This window comes from Hippocampus guttulatus, chromosome 10 (genome assembly GCF_054856545.1).
Source record: "Hippocampus guttulatus isolate MCC_2025c chromosome 10, RoL_Hgut_1.0, whole genome shotgun sequence".
Lineage (NCBI taxonomy): Eukaryota > Metazoa > Chordata > Actinopteri > Syngnathiformes > Syngnathidae > Hippocampus > Hippocampus guttulatus.
The window spans coordinates 1,302,727-1,330,362 of record NC_141270.1 but is presented as its reverse complement, the minus strand read 5'-3'; the positions used below and the strand labels follow the sequence as shown (position 1 = coordinate 1,330,362).

General features: G+C 48.4%; 1 protein-coding gene across 1 annotated transcript; it reads right to left on the bottom strand.

Moving 5' to 3' along the window:
* Positions 1-104: 104 nt before the first annotated feature.
* Positions 105-27,542, bottom strand: LOC147198804 (endothelial PAS domain-containing protein 1-like). Its single transcript, XM_086121631.1, has 16 exons — positions 27,051-27,542; positions 20,043-20,233; positions 14,863-14,999; positions 13,071-13,158; positions 11,561-11,679; positions 10,893-11,086; positions 9,296-9,402; positions 8,366-8,513; positions 7,511-7,701; positions 7,093-7,316; positions 6,886-6,996; positions 6,069-6,604; positions 5,296-5,374; positions 4,774-4,849; positions 4,622-4,708; positions 105-4,514 (listed from the first exon to the last, which is right to left on the bottom strand). Exons 1-16 carry the CDS (start codon positions 27,074-27,076, stop codon positions 4,363-4,365), a joined length of 2,466 nt encoding a protein of 821 aa, XP_085977757.1. The 5' UTR covers positions 27,077-27,542; the 3' UTR covers positions 105-4,362.
* Positions 27,543-27,636: the final 94 nt, after the last annotated feature.

Genomic DNA, 27,636 nt, shown 5'->3' with positions numbered 1-27,636 from the left:
CTTCTGACCCCCCCCCCCCCCACCCGAAAAGCAAAACATAGCGCTACGATCGGGCGACAAGGCAAACGGATCGGTCGCATCGATGCAGACAAGGGCAATCTCAATCGGGTCAATAATATGCTTTAATAATAAGATACCAGTGCAGAAAAGAAACTTTTGAGCGGGTTCGAGTCCCCATAGTAACAATGGTCATCAAGATGGATAATATCACAAAATCAGTCGGGTTTTGGAGCACATACAAAAGCGGAACGGGCTCAGTGAACTAAATCATACAACAAGTTCAACGCTGATCCCAGAGGGGGAAACTCCAAACCCGGTTTCTCGACGCAAAACGCGCAACATGCTAACATCGTCTCCCCAAGCCTCAACATTGCGGAACGTTCTGCTTCGGGGCGGGAACGGAACGGTGGCCCAGGTGCGTCCTCGGCGAACCGCCGTTTTAAATAGTAACGCTGGTGACGAGCCTTCCGCTGTCTAACAAGAGACCATCGTTTACGACGTTAGCATCGGGTTCCGCCGGCCTTGGCGCTCCCAAAAGTTTCTCTCGGGAATTCTCCCTCCACAAACGAGGAGAAACTTTTCAAAGCGGCCAGTGGAACCGCGCCAAACGTTGCCACGGGGCCAAGTCCGACGTTAAGGCCGCTTCCGGTCACCGACTTTTCTCACGTACGTTTAGACTGTTCGGCCCACGCTAACTGGAGCGACGTCAAATTGTTTTCGACGTTTTGGAAAGGAATAAAATCCCCCGTTGACCCCTGGGAGCGCTTTATCTTCAATGCCATTAACTTCGACTTCAAGCAGCTTCACTTGGACTGGCAGACTGTCAGGCAAAAAAAAACAAACCCTGGGGATTTGAGTGGGGGCCATAAGGCTTCGAAGTGGGGTCTTTTTGGACTCACGTCGCTTCTCGTAGCCACTTTCTGCTTTTTAGCCTTTCGAGAGGACTCTGACAAAATGGGTTCGCAATGACGATTGTCAGTGTTCTAATTGGGTCAATATGGGTCTTTTTGGAACTATGCGGGTTCTACTGGGGGCCTACATGGGTTCAAAAGTGAGTTTTGGAGACTTGAGGGCTCCAGAATATGCGGGAAGATGATAGAACTGACTGGTAATAGTGTTGGGTTTGAGAAGAGGGGACTTTGTGGGGTCAGAGTCGGATTTTGGGTTACTAGGCAGGTTCTAGAAAGCACAGCAAGGGTTTGACTGGAGTCGGAAGTGGTCGTCATGGCTGAAGTGGGGATCGGAACCGCTCATTTTGGACAGAGTCAGTTCTGGTCGCAGTTGTCTGGTGAAGTCCGACAAGGTGGGTTCTTGTCCGAGATTTTGTTGGTTCTAATGGGGCAGACAAGGATTCTACTGGAGCCGACCACGTGAGGGCAGGATTTTGGTTACCGCGCGGGTTCTAGAAAGGAGAACAAAGGTTCACCTGGAATCAGGACTCGTTCTAATGGGACCTCAAAGATTTTCTCAGTCGCTCTTTTGTACGTTTTGAGTTGATATCGTCTTTTCAGTACATGGTTCTCGAGTGGGACTTTGGGAATCCCCGTGCAGAATATGTCTGGGTTTTAATTGGGTCAAAACGGGTTCTACAGGGGACCGAGTGGGTTCTAGTAGTCATAATTGGCTCGACGGGATATCGCAAGCGTTCCAGTGGGGTTCAAAAGGGTTTTTGGGACGCTAAAAGGTTCCGGAGGTGTCTGTGGGCTGCAGTGGGTTCAGCATTGCTCGTGACAGTGACCCCATGGGTTCGAACGTGGGTTCTGGAGAGAACCATGCGGCTCTGATTGGGGATGACAAGTGATCTAATGGGGTCCAAAGCGGGCTTGAGTGGTCGCTGGGTCGAGTTTTTGCGACGATGTGGTTTCCAGACGCGACTGGGCACGGCTCGGTTCGATTGCAATCAGAACCGGGGCGACGTGGGGGACAAGGCACAAAGTGAAGGACCGGCCGAGACTAAGGCACATTTCTGGGGGAACCGAAAGCAACTTGACGCCAAAAGCAACATATGCTGAGCAAACTCTCTGGACAAAATCAAAATACAAACAACAAATCGAACGTAGCAGATGTCGACGTGTACGAACGAAGCACTCCTGCCCGTTTCACTCACTCGACGGAATTAGAACGACACCACGCCGGAAACCGAGCGCTGCATAATATTAAAAAAGAAAAATGCTACATATTGGAAAAGTGAAAACATTTCATCCTTTTAAAGCACAAATGAGGAGGAGGAAGAGGACGAGCAGTGGGCGAGCCTCCAAACCGAGACGGTGACGACCACGTACCAGGACACATCGAGTCCACCGTCAACATTCGAAATGCGCCGCGTGTGCAAAGCTCTACAGGGGGGGGGGGGGGTCACCACAACACAACAACAATTACCTAAAAAAACAAAACAAAACAAACATCAGGGACATGGGTGACATCATTTGGCCAAAGGTGTTTACATGGAAAGAGCCTTCTGCTGCGATACACATAAATAGATTGCACACAAATATAAAAAGAGGCCAACTTTTGATTGACAAGTGGCAAGGAGGGGGGCCACTTTCAACAACCCCACCCAAAAAAATACAGCAGAGGAAAACTGAACGACCTCTTTGTCCAATGGTGCTGGTCGAGACCTTGGCGCACAAGAGCGACTAAAGGAAACCCCCCCACCCCCACAACACTCTGACCCTGACCAAGGAGGATTAGGGCCACACTGAACAGCAACAACAAAAAAACGATTATTTAGGGGGTAACAAATATCACCAGAGTCGAGTTGAAACCCCCCCCCCCCCAACATTTTATGAGGATTATTTTTTTAATCTTGAGATCACGAAAATGCCGAAATCCGTAGCAAAAAGACAGAATTTAATGAATTTTAGAAGAATAAAATCACGCTAAGAGGACAATGAGAATAATAAAGTGCTGATTTCTGCAGAACGCCCCCGCCAAAGAAAATTGCAAGAGTAAAATGATACATTTGCCAATTTTTAAGAATAATAAAAGAAAGCGCTCATCCTTATTTGATACAAACCCCAATTTCCCGAACAAAGCGGACTTTGGACACATCCAATTGTTTTTTTTTTCTACTCGGCAAGCAACTGTGCCATCTCAAGTAACTGTACACTTTTTTTTTTTCTTTCTTCTAAGTGGCCGTCACCCTCCTGTGGCCAGGCTTTCCTCTCATGACAACTAAGAATTGCACAAACAAAAATTATGAAAAGGCAAAAAAATACTAATAATCACCCCGTGCTCAGGCGAGAACAAAGAGGAGTGGAGCATGTCGATTGCATGATTGCATCACACTTTTTTTTTTTTTTTTTTTAAATTAGTGGGTGTACTCGTCAGACCAAAGACTAGCTCAATATATAAAACGTTTTTTTTTTTCTCTCTTTTTCAGCAGTTATCATAGAAGCTCGCTGGGTCATCATTAAGGGAAACAAAAAAAAAAAATTGTTGACGCCTAAAAGAAATTTTCATTTTGGGACTTGGACGGTGTTTTACTTTCATTTTTGTCAAGCATATATTTAAAAAAAGAAGAAAAAAAAAGCTCTCTTTGGGATGCAAAAAATCGTCATCAACAATTCCTGATCAAAGGGGAGAGACCTTGTTGGATTTGAAAGGATCCAAATTGTGGCAGCTTGCGGAAATATTATAACACGACGAGGCAAGAATGCCACCGTTTGGGTTTGATTCAAAACGTAACATTCGCAAACGTCGGCGCTTGATCAACATTTTTTGTTGATTGATATACTCATGAACGCTGCACACCGAAACGGCAACTGATTCCCAATCACTTTTTGTTGCCGCATTTTTGAAATTACGTCCATGGTCCAAATATGGTTTTCAGCACTAATCGCTTTTCAGAGGTGGCCTTGCCTGCCAATTTTTTTCACTAAATTTTGGTGCAGGTTTTGGTCCATAAAGAATTCTGTGCATAGGTGTGTGTGTGTGTGTGTAGCATTAGCATTAGCCACGAATCGAGTGCCGCGAAGGTGACGTTTAAGTCCAAGAATGAGGACGGAATGGTGAAAGGCAGCTTTATGTGCGCATGTGAATCCCGCTAGAACGGGGGTCTCCAACTCCGGTCCTCGGGGACGCTTACCGTCAGGTTTCCCACGTCTCCCGGCTGCAACACATCCGATTGAAAGCTCTGCGGGTAGCCTGCTAACGACCCCGCTCACTTCAGTCAGGGTGCGTTTGTGGCAGGGAGACGCGGAAAACACGCAGCAAAGCGGCGATCGAGGTCCCGAGTCGAGACCCCCGCGCTAGAACAACGACGACGACGACGGCGGCCCATCCCGACAACTAAATAAGGCCAAATGTGCTCATGAGTTAGCATAGCATGGGAGGCGACGGGAAGGCCCGCTCGGCCTCGTTCTAGGAGGCTTGGTCCAAGGCCCGGAGCAGGTCGCAGCCTTGGAGGAGGTGCAGGTTGCCCTGCAGCGGCACGTTGACCTCGCAGTCGTAGCGGGTCAACTCGGGCAGGAAGCTGCGTTCCGCCGACGGGCCCAGCAAGCGACTGGCCACACCTGCGACAAAAAACACATTCACAATCCAAACATTTTTACCGATAGCTCTCCCAAAAAAGTAAAAGTGTAAACACACACGCACAATATGTATGTGTGTGTAAGCTCACCTATCATGTTGCCCGGATACTCCAACGTCCGATGTTGCTGCAATATGTTCAAACACGAAGTCCTGTTGCCCGGCAACATCGCGAACTCTGGAGGACAAAATATCGTCTCACGTTTGTGTTCAAATCACACAAGATGGCAGACTTGTTTGTACCAGGCAGCGATCCGACGCCACTGTCCATGTCGCCCCTCATCTTCTTCCACATGCTTCCTGATGTCTTGACTTCGCCCTGCTCAACACACACACACACACACACACACACAAGAATAAGAACAACTCAACATGCATACATCGCATTGACAAAATATTGGGACACAGACAGGTTATAAAAAGACTGTGCCTTTCTATTTTACAGGCTATTTGGTGTCCGACCATTTTTTCCCCGTCTGAAATGTCGATTTCACAGTTTTTGTTTGTCGGGTTGTAGATATTCCCTTAAAAAGAACACTTTTTGTCAATATTTGCGCGTGACTGAAACGGATTCACTATTTCCGATTGGAATGATTGCTTTGGATTTCCAACTATTCCGTTTTCGAAACGTCAAGAATTATTATTTTTTTGCGATGCCGTTGACACGGTATCGCCTCGTGATACAATTAATCGGTGGAATCAATGATGAACTGCCACATCGGGCAGAATAAGCGAGCATCTTCACCAATTGCAGGGGGAACTCACCGACATCTGACTGAAGGAGCGCTTGATGTTGTTGGCTGGATTGATGTCTCTGTAATCGTGGACAAAATCCTCAAAGCACCTGTGCTCGCGCGCGCGCACACACACACACACACACACACACACACACACACACACACACACACACACACACGCAGGCGCAGACACACAGACATTAGATTTGTCTTGGAGAATGCTGAACGATGCTCTGAACTCATATCAATCAATATCAATCTATCCGCGAAGGGAGTTGGGGGTTGTTTTCGAACGCGCTTGAGGTCGCGGGCGTGATGGTTGCCTGGTAACGCGCTCACCGCACACAGGCTGCAGCGCTGCTTTTAGAAATGTCAAATACAGCAGATACTCCTGAGACTCCGCCGCGTCCTCAAAAAAAGGAAACGGCAACAAAATTATTTGGCCGAGTGTGGAAAGAGGCAAACCCTTGGCTTGATGTTTCGGGGGGCAGAACCCTCAAAATGTATTTTGCCTGGCTGGTTTTGTCGCGATGCCGCGAGGACTGTCCTTTTGTTTGCAGGACTGAAAGGCGGCAACCCAACTGATACTCTACTTAGAACATTCGAGTCCCAGTGGACTCAGTTGAACTATGTAATGGCGGCCCGAAAGATCAACACACGGTTGGATGCGGACGAAGGGCTCAAAGCATCCAGAACGGTTGCCTGCCCCTGAGGCGATTTTAGCCGCGACCACGTCAGGGAGCAGCCGAGCCTGCGTGACGATGCGCGAACCAAGTGGCCAGATGGACCCTGCGCTGTCACCTTTCTTTGTGCATGACGTGCAGTTGGTTGCGCTGGCAGAACGGCCGCCGCTCGGGCGCCGCGCGGTAGGCCTCGTTGGCCGCTTGTTGCCGATATGCTAGCAGAGGGTCCGGGGGCCTCTGCAGGTTCTGAATGCCCCCCATTGACGATAGCGGAATGCTGGCAGGGGCTTGATAGGGCGGGTTCTGCACGTGCCCCATCACGTACGCCGCCCCGGTCCTCGGGTCCAGAGCCCCCCGGCCCGGGGTGCGCTCCTCGCCGGGAGCCCAGGCGGGAGCCGCGACGGAGGGCGGCGGACGGTAGCGGCCTCGCCGATGCGGGGGCGAGGAGAGCGGCTGGAAGAGGCCGGCGATGTTGCTGAAACTCTGCCGCTGGGAGGGAGGAAGCGCGCCGCTAACGGTGCCGTCGCTCGCGCCCCCCACGGCGCCGCCGTCCAGGGGCTCGGCGTCGGGGATGATGGGGTTGAGCTGGTAGTCTTCTCCGTCCATGGGGATGTACGGAGCCAACGTCTCCAGGTCATAGTCGCTCAAGTCCCGCTGAAAGAGCCCAAACCAGAACGCGACCGAGTTAAAACAATGCCACGAATTCAGCGGGTAGCGACGATGCTGTCATTTGGAAGCTCGGATCATTTTCGGATGAGACGCAAGCGGTGGGTTAATCAAAAGCCTCTTCAACCCAATGAGAGAGCTCCCATTCACTCAGAATGAAATCACCCCTTTGGGGGATATCGTGCCACAATCTGCAAACTCGGCAGCACTTTTGGGAGGCCTCCTCCTCATGTGCCGCTACCTCCAACCGGGGGGAGGATTCCACCCACCTCAGCGTTTCCGGGACCGTCACCCTCGGTGTCCAGAGCCAAGAGCCTCTCCATCAGCTCCACCTTCAAGTCTCCGCTGGCGGTGCGGTAGTAGTCGCCAGGGCTGCTCGGCTGAGGACCGGCAAAGCAGAATCAGCAAAGTTTTTGTCGGCACGCGGCCGCAGGGTCGCTTCCGCGCCCGTCGGGGGCGCCGTGCTCGGCTCTCACCGTGGAGCAGCTGCTCAGGCTGGGGGTGACGCTGCAGGGAGGCGGCTTCTGCTGGGCTGCGAACGCGACGCCCACGCTAGCCGCGTCGCCGGCCGATGGTAGCGGCGCGCTACCGACGCTCTCGCCGGCCCAGGACGGAGTCGCCGGCACGGGCAGGGAGGGCGGGGGCCGCTGAGCGCACGCCACCGCTGGATGCCGGGACGGCTCCTCGAAATGAGGGCGGCCTATCGGGAGGAGTTGCCGGCAAATTTAAGCCCCTCCCCTTCAATGAAAACTATGTGGCGTTTATGCTTCCGTAGGCGATTCAATTTCAAAAAGGACCATTTCCAGGAAATGCAACGCCTCGACTTCATTCAGGTGTGACCACTACGAATCTTTTCTTTTGTAATCGCGGAGGTTGAGTGGATAGGAGTCAGACCGAAATCGAGGCTGATGATGGTGTCCCCCGGCGTGGGCGCCAGCTGGGCCAGGTCCTCGGGTTCCTCTTTGAGTTTGCTGAAGAGCGCCTCGCCGCCGCTCTCCCCGGCGAAGAACGCGCCGGCCTGCCGGGGCTTGAACAGCGACTCCGTTTGCTCCAGGGAGAAGATGGTGCTCTTTTCCTCGATATCGCTGCGGACACAGCGAGAGACACGCTTTGCTACAAATCACTCCGTCGCCAATTATTTTACTTTTTTTTTTTTTTTTTTTAATAGTGGATTGAGACAGTTCCAGGAAAAAAAAAAAAACATGAGCCATTCCCACTGAGACTTTTGTTTTGATCGAGTGGACCATCGAGTTGATTCCAAGGCTGAAAGGAGTCATTCAATAGCGCCCAATCGCAATCAAGCGACATTTATACGGTGGACGACTCATCACTCGACTCGAATTTCTGCCCCTCAACAATGCAAAACGAGGGCTGCAACTATCAGTCCGCTTTCATGAGGTATGACAAAAAATGGCCGCAAATTTCCTGCTGCCGGGCTGAAAGGACTTGACCAAACAAGCTCTCTTTACGATTATCTAAAGAGTCGATTCATTTGATTGTTGCGCCTCGAAGTCACAAATGGCCCCATTTGGTTGTGCTCCGTGCACGCAGATTGACGAGTGGGACTCGGGCCACTGTTGCCCCTCAACGTTTCGTGCCCTTCAAATCCCCCACAGCAGCTTTGGCGGGGGTGGGCAGGTCAAGTGAGGATCACACACACACACACTTTGCCACTTTTGCAGTTGCGTCGCGGGGACGTGCTCAGAAGAGACGAGGCGCAAGGAGACGCGGGGCTCGGCGGCGTCTTACCTGAGCACGTAATTGATGCAGACGATACATTGCGGCTGCGAGTTTCGGCCATTGTAGATGACGGTGCCTTGCGTCTCCACCCACACGAAGCCGCCGCTCTTCGCCAGCATGCGGTACTGACCGCTCACGACTTGGCCTTTGCTGCACACTGGACAAAACACAAGACAGGAGCGGCAAACGTCTAAGCTGCCGCAAAAGGACACGCGCGCCTCGCTCCCTTCACGTGACGAGTCGCTTTTTGCTTTTGAACGCTCAACGAGTGCAGTTGAGATTACCGTGCGAACCGGGCCGCGCCGAGCTAGCGGCTAAGTCGCAGTAACGCTGTACTGGTGTGGAAGGCTTTATCGTCCGCGTGATTTTTCAAACTAATTTTGGTGAAAATAGGAAGCAGTTCGCATATCATGGGGCGGCAACGTTGCGCAATTTCCGGGGGGGGGGGGAGCTATCATGTCAATCCTCGCTCTGGCACGGGTTTAGATGAGCAAGCATTTATGGGTTTAGGCTCGCTCACGGCAACGCGGAGCCACCCTCTCGGATGCACTTTTCAACCGTTTCCTGAACGCCAGCCGAAGACTCGAGCGCAATCAACGAGCCCCCTCACTTGCGTGGATCAACTTCCATTTTAGGTCTTTGGGGGAACCTCTGAGTTCATTTGACAGGTAAACGGTTAAACCAACGTCGTTTCATCAAGGTCATTCAAGGCCTCGCGCCGATTTGCGGGTCTCGAGGCGTTCTGGGAAACACGCACCCACTGTCCGTGACGAACACGGCGTTGGGAGGAAATTGAAGAGTGTGATCGGTTGTGGCGTGGGAAGGGAGCAGCCTCGAGAGGACGCTGGGTCGTCGACCCACCGTGAGGATGACGAAGGGGGAGGAGCACGTTCAACGGGGCCGAGATTTAGCTTGCAAGCTAACTTAGCATAATCTTACAGTTGTGGTGGCTCTTGGTGACGCCGTCCCAGTCGAGGGCGTGATAGAAGTCGTAGACCGAGCGACCCAGCAGATCATCGGGAGTGTAGCCCATCAACTCCGTTACCCTGTGACACACACATTCGCGTACACAGCACACACGCACCTTTACCGATGTTGTAAGAAGCACAATTCTTTATGACAAAATAAATCGCAAAGAAGAATCCTCAAAAGGTAAATGCCCCTCCCCAAATAAAGGCTGTCATTTCAAAACATATTTTTGGGCAACTTATCCTCCAATATTTAAAAACAAAACACAACAAAAAACGAGCCGTTTGCTCAACTTGTGTCAATAGTTGCAACTAAGTTGAGGAGCTTCATTTCGACATCGGCAGTCATCTTATGGCATCTACAAACCCCATTTGAAAATGATAGGCAGATTTTCACTATGGCTAGACAAAACAGCAGCATTTCACGAGCCAAGGCGACCCTCTCTTTTCCCACCAGGAAAGAAAATGGCTCACCCAAACAAACAAACAAACAAAAAATCAGGCAGAGAACTTGAGAAAATGTAAACACTTGTCCCCAAAATCAACTTTTGGGAGGGAAAAAACATTGCGTAATCTCAGTTGTCTCAGTTGGCCCCCTCCGGCACCCCCCTCAAAAAAACTCTGCTTTCAGTGAGGAACGGCTAAACTTTTGTTTGACACCTCCCCCTTTTCCCAACGGGATAGAAAAAAAAACCCAAGAGTCTCCGCGACCTTTGCGACAGGCAGCCGGCCAAGCGACAAGCAACATATTCCGAACTCCCAAATCCGAGCCGGCGAAGGCAGCCCCGAGCAGCCGCCGCTTCGCCGCGCATTCAGCACGTCTGCCTCCCCCTGGTGGCCACTGCGTGCAATTCATCAGGGGTGCTGCCTTGCTTGCCAATGACGACGCAGGACTTTGCACCAAGTGAGACCTCTTTTTGTGTGTGTGCCTGCGTGTGTCCTCTAACGAGCGCCAGCACCTTCAATAACCTCATTCACTTAATTGGATGCAGGATTTGGGCCACTATCAAGCCCCCCAAAATGTGTCCAAAAAGAAAAAGGGGGCCCTTGTTTGTCGTGGAGTCACACAAACACGTGCACGCAAACACACACACACACACACTTTCCTGCCCAGAAGAAACCTTTGTGCTACATGAGCAACCTGAAAAGATGACAAGAATGCACGCAAAAGATTGTGTAACTCCAATCAGTGAGTGAGCGCGTCTTCTCTTGCCAGCAATGAGAGGAAAACTCGAAACCAGCCTCCAGGTAATGCTGGAACACTGTTGCCATGGAGACATAACAATAAGGGTGATGACAATCATCAACGCCTCTTCCCAAATCGTCGCCCTTGACAATGTTTCCATTCCCCCAATTTGCCTTGCTTCTAAAAATCCAACTTGTGGCGACGCTTTGACGCCTGCCTCACATAACCGCCCTCCTTTCTGAGCCAGCCGGTGGTAACCGATGTGCCACCCACAAAAATAATTGCCTCTCCCTTAAATGAGCACCTCCTTTGAACCAATGAACACATATTGCTAACCAAAACAGCAGCGCAGTGGCGGGTCAGGAAGCGCGTGCGCACGCACCTTTCGTCGCAGTAGGTGAACCTCATGTCCATGCTGTGTCGGCTCAGGAAGGTCCTGCTGTCGAGCGGCGCCTCGATGTTGGCCGGGTGCGGGACGGGCTGGCACATGAGAACGGCGCACGTGAGCGCCGGCTCCTTGAAGCCGCACGCCGGGCGGCTCGCGTACATCCTCAGCTGGCCCGTGCAGTGCAGCACCTGCCGCGCAACAAAAGACGCCCGTTTGGAGCTTTTCTCTCTCTCGGGCTGCCTTGACTGCGAAGCGCTTTAAGATTTTGGCCTTTCCGGCGGTCTTGCACCACGCTCACCAAGCAGCCTTTTTGCTTTGGGGCTGCTGGATTTGAGGCTATGATTTGTGCTTTTATTTTGGTGGGTTTCTACCGACTTACTCCTACCACCCTGATGAATTGCAATCACACACTTTTTTTTTGTCAGCGATAGATTTGCTTTGGAACTTACGTGGTGAATTCAAGTTCGTCTTTTTGATTGCAACTTTTATTTGGGGACATTTCTACTTTCCATTCGCACTGGCATGATGCAAGACTCTGTCTGCTGTTGGAATCAATCCGATGTTGGTGATTTTGCATCATCTGTTTATGCCGTTGATGATCATCTTGATTTTTAGGACATGCGTAGCTCAACTTTTCTCATGTACAAGGAAGCGTGTCTTACTTTCCAGCTCGCCGATTTGAGGTTGACGGTGCGCCCCCTGTTGGTCACCGTGCATTTCATCCGCATGAAGAAATCCCGCTTGGTGCTCTGCTCTTTGCTCTTCTTCCCGAAGCTGTTGGCTAGGAACCAAAAAAAAAAAAAAAGAAAAAAGAAAAAGAAAACAACAGGAAATGAATACATCACATGATTTGAAAACATCTGCTTGTTTACACGTTTGTTCTTTTGTTTTGTTGACTGCAGATCTTGCCTTCCGATTGGCTGGCGGCAGTCACATGACACACTTTGAATGTGAATCAACAACTTTGTTTAGGGCAAATTAAATCTCAAGATTGTTTTGAAGTTTGAATCAATTTCTTTGAAACGTTGACAAAAAAATAAAAATACTGATATATACAGTATATCCTGACCAATCAAAAAACCAAAACAAACTATCCCCACACATATACAGTACAAGGACCAAATCTAAGAAAAAAAGAACAGAAAAGACAATAAACAAGAAAACAAGCAGGAGGCAGAGGACCTCTGAGTGAAAACCCTTCATTTTTATCTTTTTTTTGGGGGGGGGGGGCAGGAAGAGAGAAAGACATAGGAGGTGGAGAGGGATAAGAGAGAGTGAGAGTGCGATACGGTGAGAGCGAGGGAGAAGGAAAAGAACCACGAAACAAACCGGATTGCGCCTCTTGCGCCGCTGATAAGTCTTATCGACGACATGTGTGCAATGTCATGCGTGTGTTGCTTTCTTTCGCACTCCCCACTCAAGCGCGTGCACACGCACACACAAACCCCACACTCCCCCCCTCCCTCACTGCTGTTGACATGACCTCTGAGCCCGCGTTCGCATGTCGCTCTCATGAGATAGAAGCTTGCGTCAGCAGTGCGCTCTTTACTTTTGACCCGCAGGCGCATTTAAGTCGTCTCACCGAGCGGCGCTGCGCAATGCTGACGTCGGCTCGCCTTTACGCACCACCAGTGGCGGGTGTGTGCGTGCGGCATCAGTTACACTCATTGACAAAGAGTCATTTGGTGGCTTCCTGATGAAGTGCTGCCTCCGTGAGCGAAAATAGTCATGTCAAATTTTGGGGGTGAGGAGGGGGGGGGGGGGGGAGCTGACGTTACAGTAGGTCCCAAGCTCACATGAAAATCGGGAGTCAGTCAAGGGAGCTGCAATGAAAACCTTTGTGCCCGGAGCATCACGCCGATGACTTTTGATCAGCTGACCAGGCGAAAAGGAATCAAATGCATCAAAGCGAATTATTTGCATTGCCTATTATCCAAAAAAAAAAAAAAAAAAAAAAAACACATCCACACTGGCAGTCTTCAGGTAACTTTGAAATTTTGGGGGAAAAAAAACAAATCCGAATGTAATATTTGGACATCTTCTAGCATATCTGGACATGTGAACGCTCAACTGGCTGCCACAACATTCAAGAAAAAGCACTGAAAGCAGCCTGGGTGAGCCATCGCGTTCGCTGGTGCGTGTGCGGTGGGGGGGGGGGGTTGTCACACTGACTGGTTGTCTTCAGGCTGAGGTTCTCTCTGATCTCGTCGTGGTCACACGGGTGCGTAAAGTCAAAGATGCTTTGGCCAGTCAGCTCCACCTGACAACCACAACAAAAGAAAGGAAAGGAAAGGCACGTTCATTGTCACGCAATCGGACGGACGGCGCCAACGACGCAGGCCGCTTTTTGAAAATCAACTCATTTTACTGACATCGGTTTTTGCGGGTGTCATTCAAAATGGAACAACTCTTCCCAAGAAGACGAGTTTTCACACTTGGAATGCTACAAACGCTCCTTCTACGCCACTCCAGCTGTCTTTACCGTTAATGCCACTGGAGGGAGCTCCAGAGGGAACTGCCGGCATGTGGCGGCCATGTTGCATTCACGCAACAGCAGCCATTGATCGATTTGTCGACGCGTCGCCGACAAGCGGGCGTGCTTTTAACGAGCAATTGGAATCATTTCGGCCACGTTTGAAGGGGGCAACACGTCAATTGTGCAACTCAAATGGCTGCTATGAGGTGCGTTTGCCTTTCCCCATGATGGGCTTTTGCTTGGCGTTATGCAAGATGGGTGGCTGCCGCCATTTGCCAAAGTCAATATGTACCATCAACTAAGCTGGGGCAAAATTCAAGTCCTTGTCATTAATGATTTTTTTTTTACCCACACAAGAAATGATTCAATTGATTGTCGACTTTTATGGCCTCAAACTTGAAACGACCATTGCCGGCGGACATTTAACAAAAACAACAACAAAAAAAAAAAAAAACCAAAGTGGCATAAATAACCATGTGTGGAGTGAAAAGTTGTTAAAAATAGATAACTAAATAAGTTTGTGGGTTGCCATGGCTACTTGAAAAGATCAGCCAGCGTTGATAAACCCAAAAGCGGTTTGCTAACGTCGTCGAGGACAATGCCGATGATGATGATGATGATCGCTCTGCTCTTAAAAGTAACGACAATAAAAGCTGCTGAGCCGTCTGCTGTGAAGACAAAATCGGATTATTGACTCAACTAGACTTTAAAGATACGCGTAAGCGCGTTAGGAGACGAGCCAAATCCAATTGACGGGTCCAACACGCGCAGATAACGCCATTAGAAATTTTTATTGATTTATTTTGGGTAAACAGATGGCAGAAGCGAGCGAGCGAATGAGGGTTCTGCACATGTTCGCGGGGGGAAGATGGATGGCGTCAAATCAAGAGCGGCAGAGTCCCCAGCGTTGCACCAAAACTGAAAGATGACTGAAAAGTTCTGTCGATTTCAGAAGTAAATTTCGGCTTAACAGATAACCTTTATTATATAATTCAAATAATCATCATCATTATAATTGTTTAATTTTTATCAATAATAACAACAAGACAGGCGGACATACAAAATAAAGAATCAGCTGCTAAGTCAAACCAAAATACCCCCCCCCCCCCGAACAATTATTCCTCGACATGATTTAACAATTGTTGGAATCAATACACTATTACCATTAATACTTTATTAAATTAATATTTTTTATATTTTCATATGCTAAAATTTTTAAAAACATTTCTTATATTTGAACTGGCGCATTGATTGTTAATCGGTGACATTGCAAAGTGACATCACTGCCGCGCTAGCCCTGTTATGTTGCTTTTATTTTTATTGCCCATTTAAATCACGATTCATTCAGAATCATGGCGGCATTGCGCCCCCTGTGGCAGTGGAGGGAAAAACACTCAAGCGGCATTTTCCAGTAAACGGTGCGTGGCTGTCAATTGTGCGTGTGTCACGCGTGCGGACGTGTGTGCGCGTGTGTGTGTGTGTGTATACCTGTGTGAGGCCCACGAACTTGTTGATGTTCTCGGACAGGAAGATCATGTCACCATCCGATGTTACCACGGTGATGAAACCCTCCAGAGACTTCAGGTATAAGCTGCTCATTTCCTCGTCATTGCTGCCCTTGCAGCCTGATGGCACGCGCGCGCGCACACACACACACACACACACACACCCACCCACACATGGTCATTAGTGACGGGTGCACATGCTACGGTGCACTTCTTTGGCTCCGATCAAAACAAGCGAGCACCGACGTCTCCGCTCCACTCGCACTGTTTGAACGTTTAGTCCGCTCAAGTGTGAGCACTTTCAATCACAAGCGCTCAGTGTGGACAGAGAACACATCCGGTACACTTTTTTTTTCCCAATCAACCTAACTATTGTTGCTAATTTTTGCACCGGCGAATCTTTACCAACCAACCCAAAAGAAACCGAAAATCAACCCCTGACACCAGAATTTGGTCAACTCGTTGAAAATGAGGATGCAGGGATATGAAGAGGATCCTGGCCATCTTGAGTTCAAGGCACAGCATCCAGGGGACCGACTGTTTTCCAGTTCGAAAAACATTGCCCCCGACACCAATTTCAGTGATCCGCAGATTTTGGAGACACGTTTAGAATGACAGGATGTCCGCAAAAAAAAATAAGAAATCACTTATTTTAGGGCAGTTTGGTCAGTGAAAGCAATGTATAAATAAAGATGTATTGTATTGTATTAAAATAATAATAATTACATAATGTTGTGCAAGTCGTTTCCCCTGAAGCACCAAAAGGAATTTGTGTGTGTGTGTGTGTGTGTGCGCGCATGTGACTTCTTCCACAAGGGGTTAGCAGTGGATGAAGGGCGGGTGGGCCGGGGGGAGTTTGTCCGAGGGGAAGATCGCAGTTCCTCCAGTGCTTCCCTCCGATAAGACTTTTGACTTTCTCAAAGCTTCCAGCACAGCCAGTGGGGACCCGGGCCTGGACTGAGGCCCAGACGGCGTCCGACGTCCCCTTGCCGCCCCCCCCCCCCCCCCCGCTAAAAAAAAATCTTTCTCACGGGGCAGACTCCGCTGTCCGCTCCAAAAGGCCAGCAGCGGACACCTTTGGCCTACATTCTTAGCTGTGATGAGCGGACATTTGGAGCCCGGCTTTGCACTTTTCCTCTCTCTGTTGTTCTTGGGGTTGCGTAAGTGTCCTGCTGGGACCACAATGGTTGTTGACGGGAGCGCATCACGGGATCACTTTGCGGACTTTCTTGACCAATCCAAGACAGGACGCGCTTGATGAGTCTTTGTCCACACCAACGCTGAGCTTCTAACTGACCAGTGTGCTTGCTACTATTGATGTCAATTGCGGCGCACATCCGCGGCTAGCCTAGCCTAGCCTACTTGTGCTCCCCCAATGAATTTATAGTTCCACAAAACTTTATATTATCTTCAATACGATACGCTCCAGTTGCAAACCCCAAATAATCATGAGCATATTGTCTTGAAAAAGGTTTTGGGAGTGAATGATCAACACCAAGTAGAAGTGCAGCATATGGAGGAGGCCAGCCTTCTAAAATCTACAAATAATTGACACAACAAGATAATTGTATTCAAGGAGGAGGTGGGATATAGTGTCAAGAAAAAAAAACAGGCAGGTTGGTGGTTGTATATCTGTAACGAAATGCCTAGTTAGCCAGCCAAAGCTCACGCTCAGTCTTCCGAGTTATTTTGTAGTTTGATGCGCCCCCTAAAGCAAAAAAAAAAAAAAAAAAAAAAAAAAAATCTAACTCATTCACTCCCAAAGACGTTTTTAAACGTCTTTTCAGACTTGGTCCAGAATTGGCTGGTACTGAATGAGTTAAAAAATCTTAGCGGTTGGTTGGTTTGGTTTGGTTTGTTTATTGAACATAAAACATATATACAGTAATAATTTGACAGAAAATAAGGTAGATAAAAAAAGAAAGAAATCAATCTTCATACAACACAGTTATTATGTTCAAGGGAGTAGGAAGAAGTAAAAAACTTATCTAGTCCTACCCCGTTATGTGATTGTATCTAATAAATCATTTTTATATCAATCAGAAAAGAAAAAAGTAAGAAGAAAGAAGTCTCCATTAAGGCTCATACTTTACCCTTAACCGTGATATTTTTACAACTTTTGGTTTGTATCGGGATTATATACTTCCACACCCTGACACTCTTGTGTCAATTTTCTCTTGTATTCATAATGGATATTTATATACCTTTCTCTATTTATCAACTTAGTTCTGATTTATCATTATATTTAATGTTTTGAATTTATCATTTTAACTCTGATTGATGTAGGTTGTTTGTACTATTTTTTTGAATTTGTTTTTGAACTCAGCAAGCGATTTACTCATTTTCAGGTCCGTTTCGAGATTATTCCACAGATTAACACCTTTGATAGATACACTTCTTTGCTTGATGTTTGTTCTTGTTTTGAGTTTTTTGAATAAGTTGGTACCTCTTAAATCATAGCTGCTTTCTCGAATTTCGAAAAACTTCTGAATGTTTTGGCAGAGCAGGTTATTGTGTGCTTTGTACATTAATTGGGCGATTTTAAAGTCAACCAGGTCATAAAATTTCATCGTATTTAATTTGATAAATAGTGGATTTGTGGGTTCCGTATATTTTGATCTATTAATAATTCGAATTGCTTTTTTTTGGAGGTTGAGAATAGGGAGTGTGTTTGTTTTGCAGGCATTTCCCCATATTTCCAGCGGCAATGTTATTGCTCTGCTTGTCTTGTTCTTCTGCCCGATTACATGACATTACGGGTAAAATATGGTCATTTAGGTGCTTATCGTGTCGCAAGGCACAATCTTTGATCATGCCGCAGAAAGCATTTCTTCAAAGAAAAACAAAAAAAAAGGCACACGGCTACTGGAGCTCTGATTCCGTGCTCGGCCACCGATGCTAAGCTCGAGGTGAAGGCAAGGGAAGTCATTTTTTTGCAGGGTGCTGAATGAAATTGTGTCAAAAATGTAAATGACGTTCTGTGGTGCGCTGCGCATCGGAACCCGAGTCGCGCTGGTGCGCGCGCGTGTCAGCGTGTTGGCGCCACGTCGCGGGGCTGTTATGGCTAGCTGCAGTAATGCCAGCAGCCGTCTGCCGTTGGGCAGATCCTCCACTTCCTCTCCAATCGCTCCTCGCATCTCGCTCGCTTTTTAATCGCGACGCTTCATCTGGTTGTGTCCTCACATGCACTTCGGGCCCGTCCCATCCCGTCCACTCTTGTCCCCCCCCCCCCCCCCCCCCGCCCCGTACTCCTCCCTCCCTTTTTTTTTTCAGCCACCTGCCGCCAGAGAAATGACCGCAATCGACTTGAAATCATCCGCAAAAGGGAAGGGAAGGCCCAAGTACAGTCATGTGCAATTTCGAAGCATGTCCCGTAAGGTTCGGAACAAGATTTGCTTCTCGTGCAGACGGCCGGCTTGAGTTTGCCCAAATGCGGCCCGCTTTTTTACGGGAGCCAAAGGCAGGCTCGCTCGCATTCAGGTCAAGTGATCGCACTCCCTTCCAGAACTCGTGGGTTACTTCTGCAGCTGGCGTCGGGTCATCATCACCACCAAGCGCCGTCTGTCCAATTTGGCGGAACGTGAACAGATCGTTGGATGGCCCAAAGCACTTCAGAATTCATCCTGCTGCTTTTGTTAGCGGTTGCATCGCCTTATCGGCCCACCTGTCCACGAGAACGGCTGAGCAGCCAACCGTCCCCCGGGGGCACATCTGCAACGTGTTGTCCATCTGCCACCGTTCACCTGATTTGAGTCCAACCACAATGATTTGACATAATCCCAAAAATTAGGGGGAAAAAAAACAACAAGACTTGCACGTCATTGTTAAGGAGATAATTTAGGCCTTCATTTTGGAAAATCACCCGTCTCCTAAAAATAACGAGAGAGACTTGAATGAGCCACAAAATCAAAGCCCAAGGCCGTCTGTGTGTGCGCGCGCGCGTATGTAACGCGGACATGCTGCATCCTGGCTCATTACGTAATGCCATTACGGTTAATGACAAGCGCAACTTGACACTCGAACACCAAGCACAATGCCTCAGTAGACTCCACTCAAGTGTGAAGAAGAATAGACTGATGTTGCGTGACGTCCGCGCTGACGCTTTCAGGAATGCGGGAACAATAGCGTTCGTTTTGATCCAGCTTTTGGAATTAAAATAACACACGGGAAGACGTGGTGGCGACTCGGGAGGGCTGACGAATACTTCATCAATGCGCTCGTGTGCGTTGCAAGGGGTCGGAGTAAGTGCTGAGTACGGCTAAGTCGACACTGCGCGGTACACTTGATGGCCAACTTGAATTTTATTTGTCAAATCCAAGCGAACAAAATGTGCCGTTTGTCACATGACGAGAAGGTTGTCACATATATAAATATCCGATTTATGTCCATGTACAAAACGAGGCATGGGTCGGATTTGGAACAAAACGAAAACACAATTGTACTCGTCACATTATCATGTTAAAAAAATGACATCTGATCAGAAAATGTGTTTCGCTATATTTGGGTGGACAAGGATGTTTATCGACCTCACGCCTCTCTTGGTTGGATTCACCGCTCAAAGACAACACTCAGTTGATTCAGCTATCTCAATCGACCCCTAACCCAGTCGGCTGTGCCCCAGGGCTCTGTACCGGGGCCCCTAGTTTTCATCCCCTGTATCACCTTCTTCTATGCACCATATTCTGCAAATTTATTATCCTGCTTCGTGAAGACACAATTATCCCTGATTGACTTCTAACTTCATGAAATTAAACCGTGACAAAAGAAATTCTTGTTCGCAGGAAAATGTACACTATTCAAAGTTGACCATTCCTCCATTGTAGATGCCTGCCGCTCAGTTTCCCGAGTCTGGATATCATGCTCGACAGGCGGCATATCAACTCAACTCAACTGTATTTCTCGAGCACTTTCAGACAGCCATCGCTGCATACAAAGTGCTGTACATGGAGCAACTAACATATACAACAGTAAAGCAACAAATCAGTAACAAAGACACGACATTATCAGTCATGGAATCCCTTCTCTTTACTTTCCCCGGTGCAACATCAACTGCCCCACTCCCCTCCCTGTCCCCCAAATGCCTCTATTCTCATCCGCAACCTTGTCACCTCTCAAAATGGCCGTCAGAACTCTTCTCTTCGACCCGCGTGCGCGTGTGCGTACCTGCGTCGAAGAGGCGTTGCGTGCGCAGGAAGCTGATGGCGAGCCTCATGATGGAGGCTTTGTCCAGGTGAGCGCTGACGTTGTGCGGCAGCGGGAGCTGGTGAGCCAGCTGGTAGAAAACGTCCGTTTCTTTACTGCGGCGAGAGCGAGCGGCGTCGCGAGACTTCTCCTTACGTCGCTCCGAGCTGTTCCTGTGCGACACAAACGCCAACAACAAGGAGTGATTACTCCTTCCTGTTGCTCAACTTTAACATCTGTCAGAAGCATCAAAAACAATCGGTCATGGTCGCGCTCTCGTGTTCATCTTGTCTACTCATTGGTGAAATTTGGTTTAAGATTTATTTTTTCCAGACAATGGTCTTTTTTTTTTTTTTTTTTTTTTGGTGAAGAGACAAGGGAGCAGTGACAGCTCCGACGAAGGCTGAAGCGACAGCCGAAACCGTCGGCTAGGTAAGATTTTTTTCTTGTCCCACCCGCCCCCCCAAAAAAAGACCAAACCTCAACCCAAATCTGTTTTTATAATAATGTAAACGCTGCCACTGACGGACGGAGACGCGAGCGCCTACACGCGCACCGCCACAATGAAGGAACACCCAACGGAGAGGACAAAATGGCGAGAACGCATCATCACGACTTTCAATCCAACGTGGCAGCGAGCGCGTCTCTCCCCGCCGCTTGCACTCATTAACCCACATCATTAACAGGCGAGCGCGTGCGTCGGAGTGGTCGGTGACTCTTTTGATTGTGCGCGCCCATTGTGAAGGTACAACAGTCGCAGGATGCCAAACAATGGGGGCGGCGTCTTCTGATGTGCTCGGCACCCATGCGCGCCAGGCACTTCCCGTCTGGAAGCGCCGGCAAGTGAGAAACCAAAGTCCAGGCGCAACGGACAACCACGGCCGCCCGGCGAACGGCTTCCTGTTTTGCCAATGTGCTGAACCCAAAAGGCCGCCATCCTGACCCACTCGCGACAGGTGAAAAGAGGCTTCCCCTTGAAATTCGAGTATCAGAGGTTGAAGGAAGCTGCGTTCCGGGCCAGCCAAGATAACAATTCACAGTTTTGTCCACTGGACATTTTACGGCTGCCGTCTCCCGCCAGCAGAGATGTTTCATAGCTTTAGAGAGAAAACGTAAGCGAACATAAGAGCGGGCTATGGTCGTCTGCGGCATAAAGCACGAATGCTAATGATAATCACATGCCGGTGTTGAGTGGTGGACGACAAGAAATTGATATCGGTAAGTGTAAAGCTTCCGATGACAGCCACCTCAAAACACGTGCAGCGGGAACGCATGCGAGGATACTCGCAGGGGTATCTTCTCTCCGATGTGCGGGCAACAAGGACTTGCGCATTCCGAATTGACTAAACAATCAACGTGCGCTCCGGCTTTGACGCGCTCACTTGCGCAGGCTTGCCTCATCAAAGACACTTGAGCCAAATGCAGATGCTTGATTGAGAAATGCCCAACGGGGGCTGACGAAAAGTAGTAGCATTTCTGTGCATTTTTTTGGAGGGGGTGGGGGGGGGGCTCTCATGGATGTGTATTGAGAGAAACAAAATCATGCCCTGCAGTCCCAGCATTTGAGGACTACAAATATGGCTGACAAAAAGGGACAAAGCTGGAGTGTTTTGGGGGTGGGGGGGGGCATTCCCCCGTCTGTTTTCCAATCACTTCAGGACTCAAAATATGGCAAAAAAAATATTTAGCTATAAAATAGCCCATCACCGTGTGTATCCGCAGGTATGTTTCCGTGTGCGTGTGTGTTTTGGTGGAACCCAAATTCCCTCGATCACTAAAGGACTACAAATATGGCCGCCAAAAGTGGCTGCCTCACACGCGGGTATAGCCAGAGGCTTCTAAATGTGTCGAAACCCGCAAGATGTTGGCACGGCTGACGGGAAGGAAGCAAGCCAGTCGCACCAACAAGGCCGCCGGCCGCTCTGAGATCGTTTCCTGTGCAGAGATCAAAGTAAAGCGGCCAGCCAAGCGGCTGCCGTCATCGCGCTCATTTGTCTTTCTCGGCATCTTTTGGCCGCGTCTTTCCGGATGAGCCTCGGCGGCGACGGCGCATCGGCATCAGGATGGAGATGACGATAATGGCGGCGCAGGCGGCCTGATGAAAACAATAAGGTGACGTGGGCTCTGGTCTATGCTCGCTAATGACTCCGTGGATGGCGTTTGGCCATTGTGGCGCATCACAGTCGGGCCTCGGGCAAGCGTGTGTGTGTGTGTGTGTTTGCGTGTGAGACGACAGGGGATCAAATGTATTGATAACCAACACGTATGCAGTTTCACGTGCACTCATTTACGCACAAACACACACCATAATTCATGTGAACGAGCAGAGTGAAATGGGACCTTCACCTGCAAGAATGTGCTCCAGTGTTTTACATTCAAACACACACACACACACACGACCTTGTTCCAGTTGTAATTATATATATTTATATAAAACTCCCAAAACACAGCAGGTGTGTGTGTGCATGTGTGTGTGTGTGTGTAAATTGTTGCCAGACTTGTTTTCAGTCGGGAACAAAGTGAAACAAAATGTCGGTGAGGGATGCCAAAACACAATTGCCTTGGATTCAAAATGGCCGCTTGCGCTCCAAACTTGGCGAGCCTGCCCAATGTGAGCAGTTCTTCACAAAACGGACTTTTTTCGTGGTCATGTTTTGTCCTTTACAATCGTGAAAGGTTCCTATTTTTGTTTGGGATGGTCATGCACATTTGAAAAGCGATTAAAAAAACTAAACAGCAATTACTCTAATAACACTGGTCAAACATTTTTTACAGAATTGTTTGAATCAGAGATCCAAGAAAACATTTCACGATGACTTTTTAGCACTGACCAACAACCAAATCTGTCCTTGCCCCCCCCCCACCACATCATTCCTTAACAAAAACAATAATAATCTACGAAAAATACTATAATATGTAGTCAAATAATATGTAGTAAAAAGTATCTCAAAGCCTCATATGGGAGAATTTTTTTTTCTAATTTCAACATTGAAAATACATTTGACTCATGAAGCAATCTTGCATTCATTTGGATTGATTTTGTGATTGACTACATAAAAAAAATATACAATAAAGTCAAAGTGGGCATCAGTTCATGTAACGTGAACAAAGACAAAAATAACATACATTTGCTGCTTTACATTCTAAATGGAATACCTTGCTCTCTCTCTCGTTCTCATATTTTAAACACCCACTCGTGCGTGCGCGCACCTTTCCTCGCTTGGAGTTGGCTTTCCTGCACTTCAGGGCCTGGCCGACACAAACAAACACGGCAACAATACAACTCGGGCTATCTGTGATCCTGTGGAACACGGCGTTCTGGAAACACAGCCAACAAAGAAAGACACGCACACACACACACACACACACACAGACAGACAAACAGCTATCCCAGTGTGGGGCCCCAGATTGAGAACGATGCAGGAGATTGCTAATGATTGCGATAGGCCATGAGAGCGAAGACAAGGGCGCTCGCGCAAACACACGCACACACATTCATATACACTTACACACATAATCACACAAATAAACAAACCCACACAAGACGGGCCGATTGAGTCCAAAGCGGAGGCTATTGGCCGGGGACGCGGGGGGGGGGGGGGGGGGTGCACAGGTGGCGGTCGTCAGCCAGGCAGCGAGGCGGAATACCAAACGAGAAGACGCGAGGGCGCCGACGGAATCAAAATACGCACACTGATGGACGCACTCTTGCACTCTTGACGTTCCGCAACTGTCTTTTCGCCCACTTGCACACTTGCGCAATAAGGAGGCCTTGGCATCGGGAGAAGGCGTCAACGTTTCTCACGTGTCGACTTCAAGCCCCGTTACTTCCCTCTCTGCATTTCATTTAGCGCTTCCTGATTGCGAGCACACGTTGAAAACTCTTCCTGAGATGTTCCGCCAAAAAATCAGGAGAACATCTCCCAACGCCGAGCCAGCACGTCTCGGTAATGAGTCCAGGCCGGTTGCTAATTAACAAGTCGGGTCGCGTGACGTCAGGCTTTCTGAAAGCGTGTGCGGGGGAGAGCCCAGAGGACATATTTCATATGAATTACACTCAAAGAGGGAAATCGATAAGCACGTCACAACGCATCGGCCTTTTGTCGGGACTTCGCCGACACTGGGGCTGCAGCTGGCCAAGATTTTTTTTTTTTTCCCCGAAGACATGATTCTTGGTCTATCACTCAAATAATGAAATACACATTTATTTTGCATTCACGTGTATTGCGAAATTGTGTTGCGATGACAATTCATTCACCGATTACAGTTGCTAGTTTGGTATGGCTTTGTGACGCATTGAACAAATCGTTGACTTGTTCACCAAAACTGCTCAATTAATCGATTCATTGACAAATTATGGATGAGCAAATAAAATCAACAATTATTGATTTTTTTTTTTTTTTTTTGCTTGAAATTGTCTATTTTCAGATGCTCAATAACAAATACAAATGTAGAGATTTCTGTAATCCTCCCTGAAATCAAAATCATCTTTGTCTCGAATCCAAATAAGATCTGCTTCTACTTTGGAAAAAAAGATGCACAGTATTGCCCATTTGGGGGCCCGTTCTGGACCAAACCAGGAAGTGAATCTGAATGAATTCATGTTTGTTCATTTTTTTTGGATTTGGAAAGAATGTCCCCGTTCCTCTTTTGGAACAAATGGGACGGAAAAAAGGGAGGATTTGTGTTGTAAACGTGGTTTATGGCTTTGAGCAAAGATGATTTTGAAGTGAATCTTGCAGACGTGCCCCCAGTGGGCACTCAAGCAATGAGAGGGGCGTCCTGATGTCGATGTGGGCCAAAGAGATCAAAGCTCGCCGCCAATCGCCGCCTTCTGGAAGCTTCTCTCCCGGGCTACGACGCAACTTCCCATCGGCCCGGCGCCACTTTTGATCAACTTGTCTGTCGTGATGCGACACCTTCCACATTCTGCCCTCGGCTTTCAACTCCCGTTCGCAAAACAAAACGCATTTGTCTGATGGCGGGGGGAGGGGGGAGGGGGGTAAAAATAGCCTTGGCGCTATCTTGGACGCACGCGTACATGGCGCGCTTCACACCAAATCTGGCAACACAACTCAGCCAGGGGAGTGGCATCCCATTGACGCATTGAAGAATCTGAAAACACTTGATTTTGTCATGAGATGGATTCCAAAACCGTTTTTTTCACCACTTGATTTCGTCCTTGCTTTCATGACGCGACGCCTACGGGAGACGCTTCACCATGTTCACGACGTTCATGTGACGGCGAGGTCGGACGAGGGCCGTTTTGCTGCATCTGCACCCATACGGTGACGACAAAGGCCTTCAAGATATTCTTTTGCGTCGCTCTTTCATTACACAACCGCCACGGTTATGCTTCTTTGTCATGTCAACAAAAGTTGCGTTTCAAAGATGACGCCGTGGAGCAACGAGAAAGGTGACACGACGTTGGCGCTAACTTTGGCGTCATCCCAGCAGGCGGCCGGTCAAGTTCCAAGAGTTGGATGCTATGCTGCCGTTGTTATCGCTAGCTTCACCGTAGCCGCCGCCGACTGACCACGGCATCATAGCCACAAAATCCATCCAGAAGCTTCTCACGCAAATAACCAACACATTTTATTGAGAATTATTTTTTTTAAACGGGTCATTTTCATGGAATGTCACTTTTAATTTCCTTCCTTTCATCTTTTGTGTTGACTGGCTACAAATCAAATCACGCATATGCCGTAATGTGTGTGTGTTGGGGGGGGGAGATCGGGCCAACACCCACACTTTTGCTGCTCGACACCCACACAGTTCTACAGGTAACAAGACTTCACAGCCAGACCTTTTGGTTTTTAATGAGGTGAAAGGGTTAAAGATCCACATTATTTCACAGCTGAAAGGATTGAACACCCACATTTTTTTCCCCACCCACAATTCAGCACTTTGACTTTTGACACACCCGCTGTTCCAGCTGAAAGGGTTTGACACATTTGACAGCTGAAAAGGGTGGAACATCCACACACTTTCTCCTCATGCAAAGGTTAACCACCCACATGATTATTATTCCAAACGAAGGCTTTGACACGCATAGAAATACTAAAAAAGTATTACAGCGCAATCAACATTTCGATAAAAGGGATTTCAAAAACATAACATCTACAAATGGACAAAGCCACAAGGACACTTTTAATTGTTTTACAGCTCCTCCTTTTCGTTTTTTTTTAAACCCCACAAGAGACCTTTATCCATGAACGTAATACCCTCCCATGAGTGCAAAGATCGTATATTCGAAGAAGATCGTGGAGTGGGCAATAAAAAAATTAATTGTGTTTGATATTTCAATGTTTTTGGGGGAGGGGGTCGGGGACGATTGTGAGCACATCTTTCACCTTTCGTCTCCTTATAAAAGCATCTAGAAATCAAACTCATAATCAACTGCCTCGGAAGCTTTTATAAGAGCAAGAAAGACGTGCCTTTGTCGCGAAACGAAGCATCAAAACGAGAGCTCGTTTGCTACTCGAGGGGGATCAGGTGCAAATGTTCAATATGCATCACGACGCAACGCGAACTCAAAAGGACACAAACAATCGACGGGATGATGACATGGTCAAGGGTTGTGACGTCAGACGTTTTGCGTTCGTTGGTTTGGGCAGTTGGGCTTCAGAAACGAACTTGACTTTGTGCCCCGAAAAAGTTTCGCTTGATCCTTTCTACCTCCGCGTCAGCGCATTTCACGCCACGCTCGTCGTGCACTTGAAAGCAAACAAGAGCGGCGTGACACGTTTTACTCATCCAAATGGTTTCAAAGACATTTCAAAATCAACCCAACGGTTCTTCGAGGTCACTTTCAAAACAAACCGCTGTACACGGAGCAGGCATAGGTCATATAACAGCAAACAATTACACCACAAATTAATATTCGGTAAAAAACAGTCCCAACTACAACCAAGTCTCACGCTGAGTCAAAAGCCAAAGAACAAAAATGAGTTTAAGGACGAGTTTTAAATGAACTCAAAGTGGTCTTACCTCTTTTTCTCCTTGTCGGCTGTCATCTTTTCACCAAGTCCGCCAAAGTGTCCAACCAAAAAAAAAAAAAAAATTAAAAAAAACACCCTGAAGGTAAGTGCGTGTCCGGCGCAGGCGGCGCGACTTTAGTCCGCTCCAAGAGTTGAAGGTGAGTCGGCTCCGAGCGCGACGGACGGTCGTCGGTCACTTCTTCTCTTGGGGAAGCAGGGCCGTACAGTCTCAGAACACTGCCGAGGATTGTACAGCCTCTCCCCGCAGAGGAGCTCCACAAAGTGCCGCCGAATAATAAACACACGCCAACGTCGCGACAATTCAAAGCAGCAGCTCGGACGCACCGAGCCTGCTTTTCGGACTGACTGATTTGAGTGCGTGAAGGCAAGATGTGAATGGCAGTGGAGTCGCAGCTCCGGACGTTCATTGGCTGCAAGTCACACTTCGGGAACGCCCCCACCGAGCTGGCTCCGCCCTTGAAAGAAAATGCACTTGCATGGTTTTCATGCGAAGGCAGGTTTGAAACGTTCTTGCCCCTCCCCCTCCCCCCCAGTGATATTCCATCATTACAAAGTTATGACAAGTACTTTTTTTT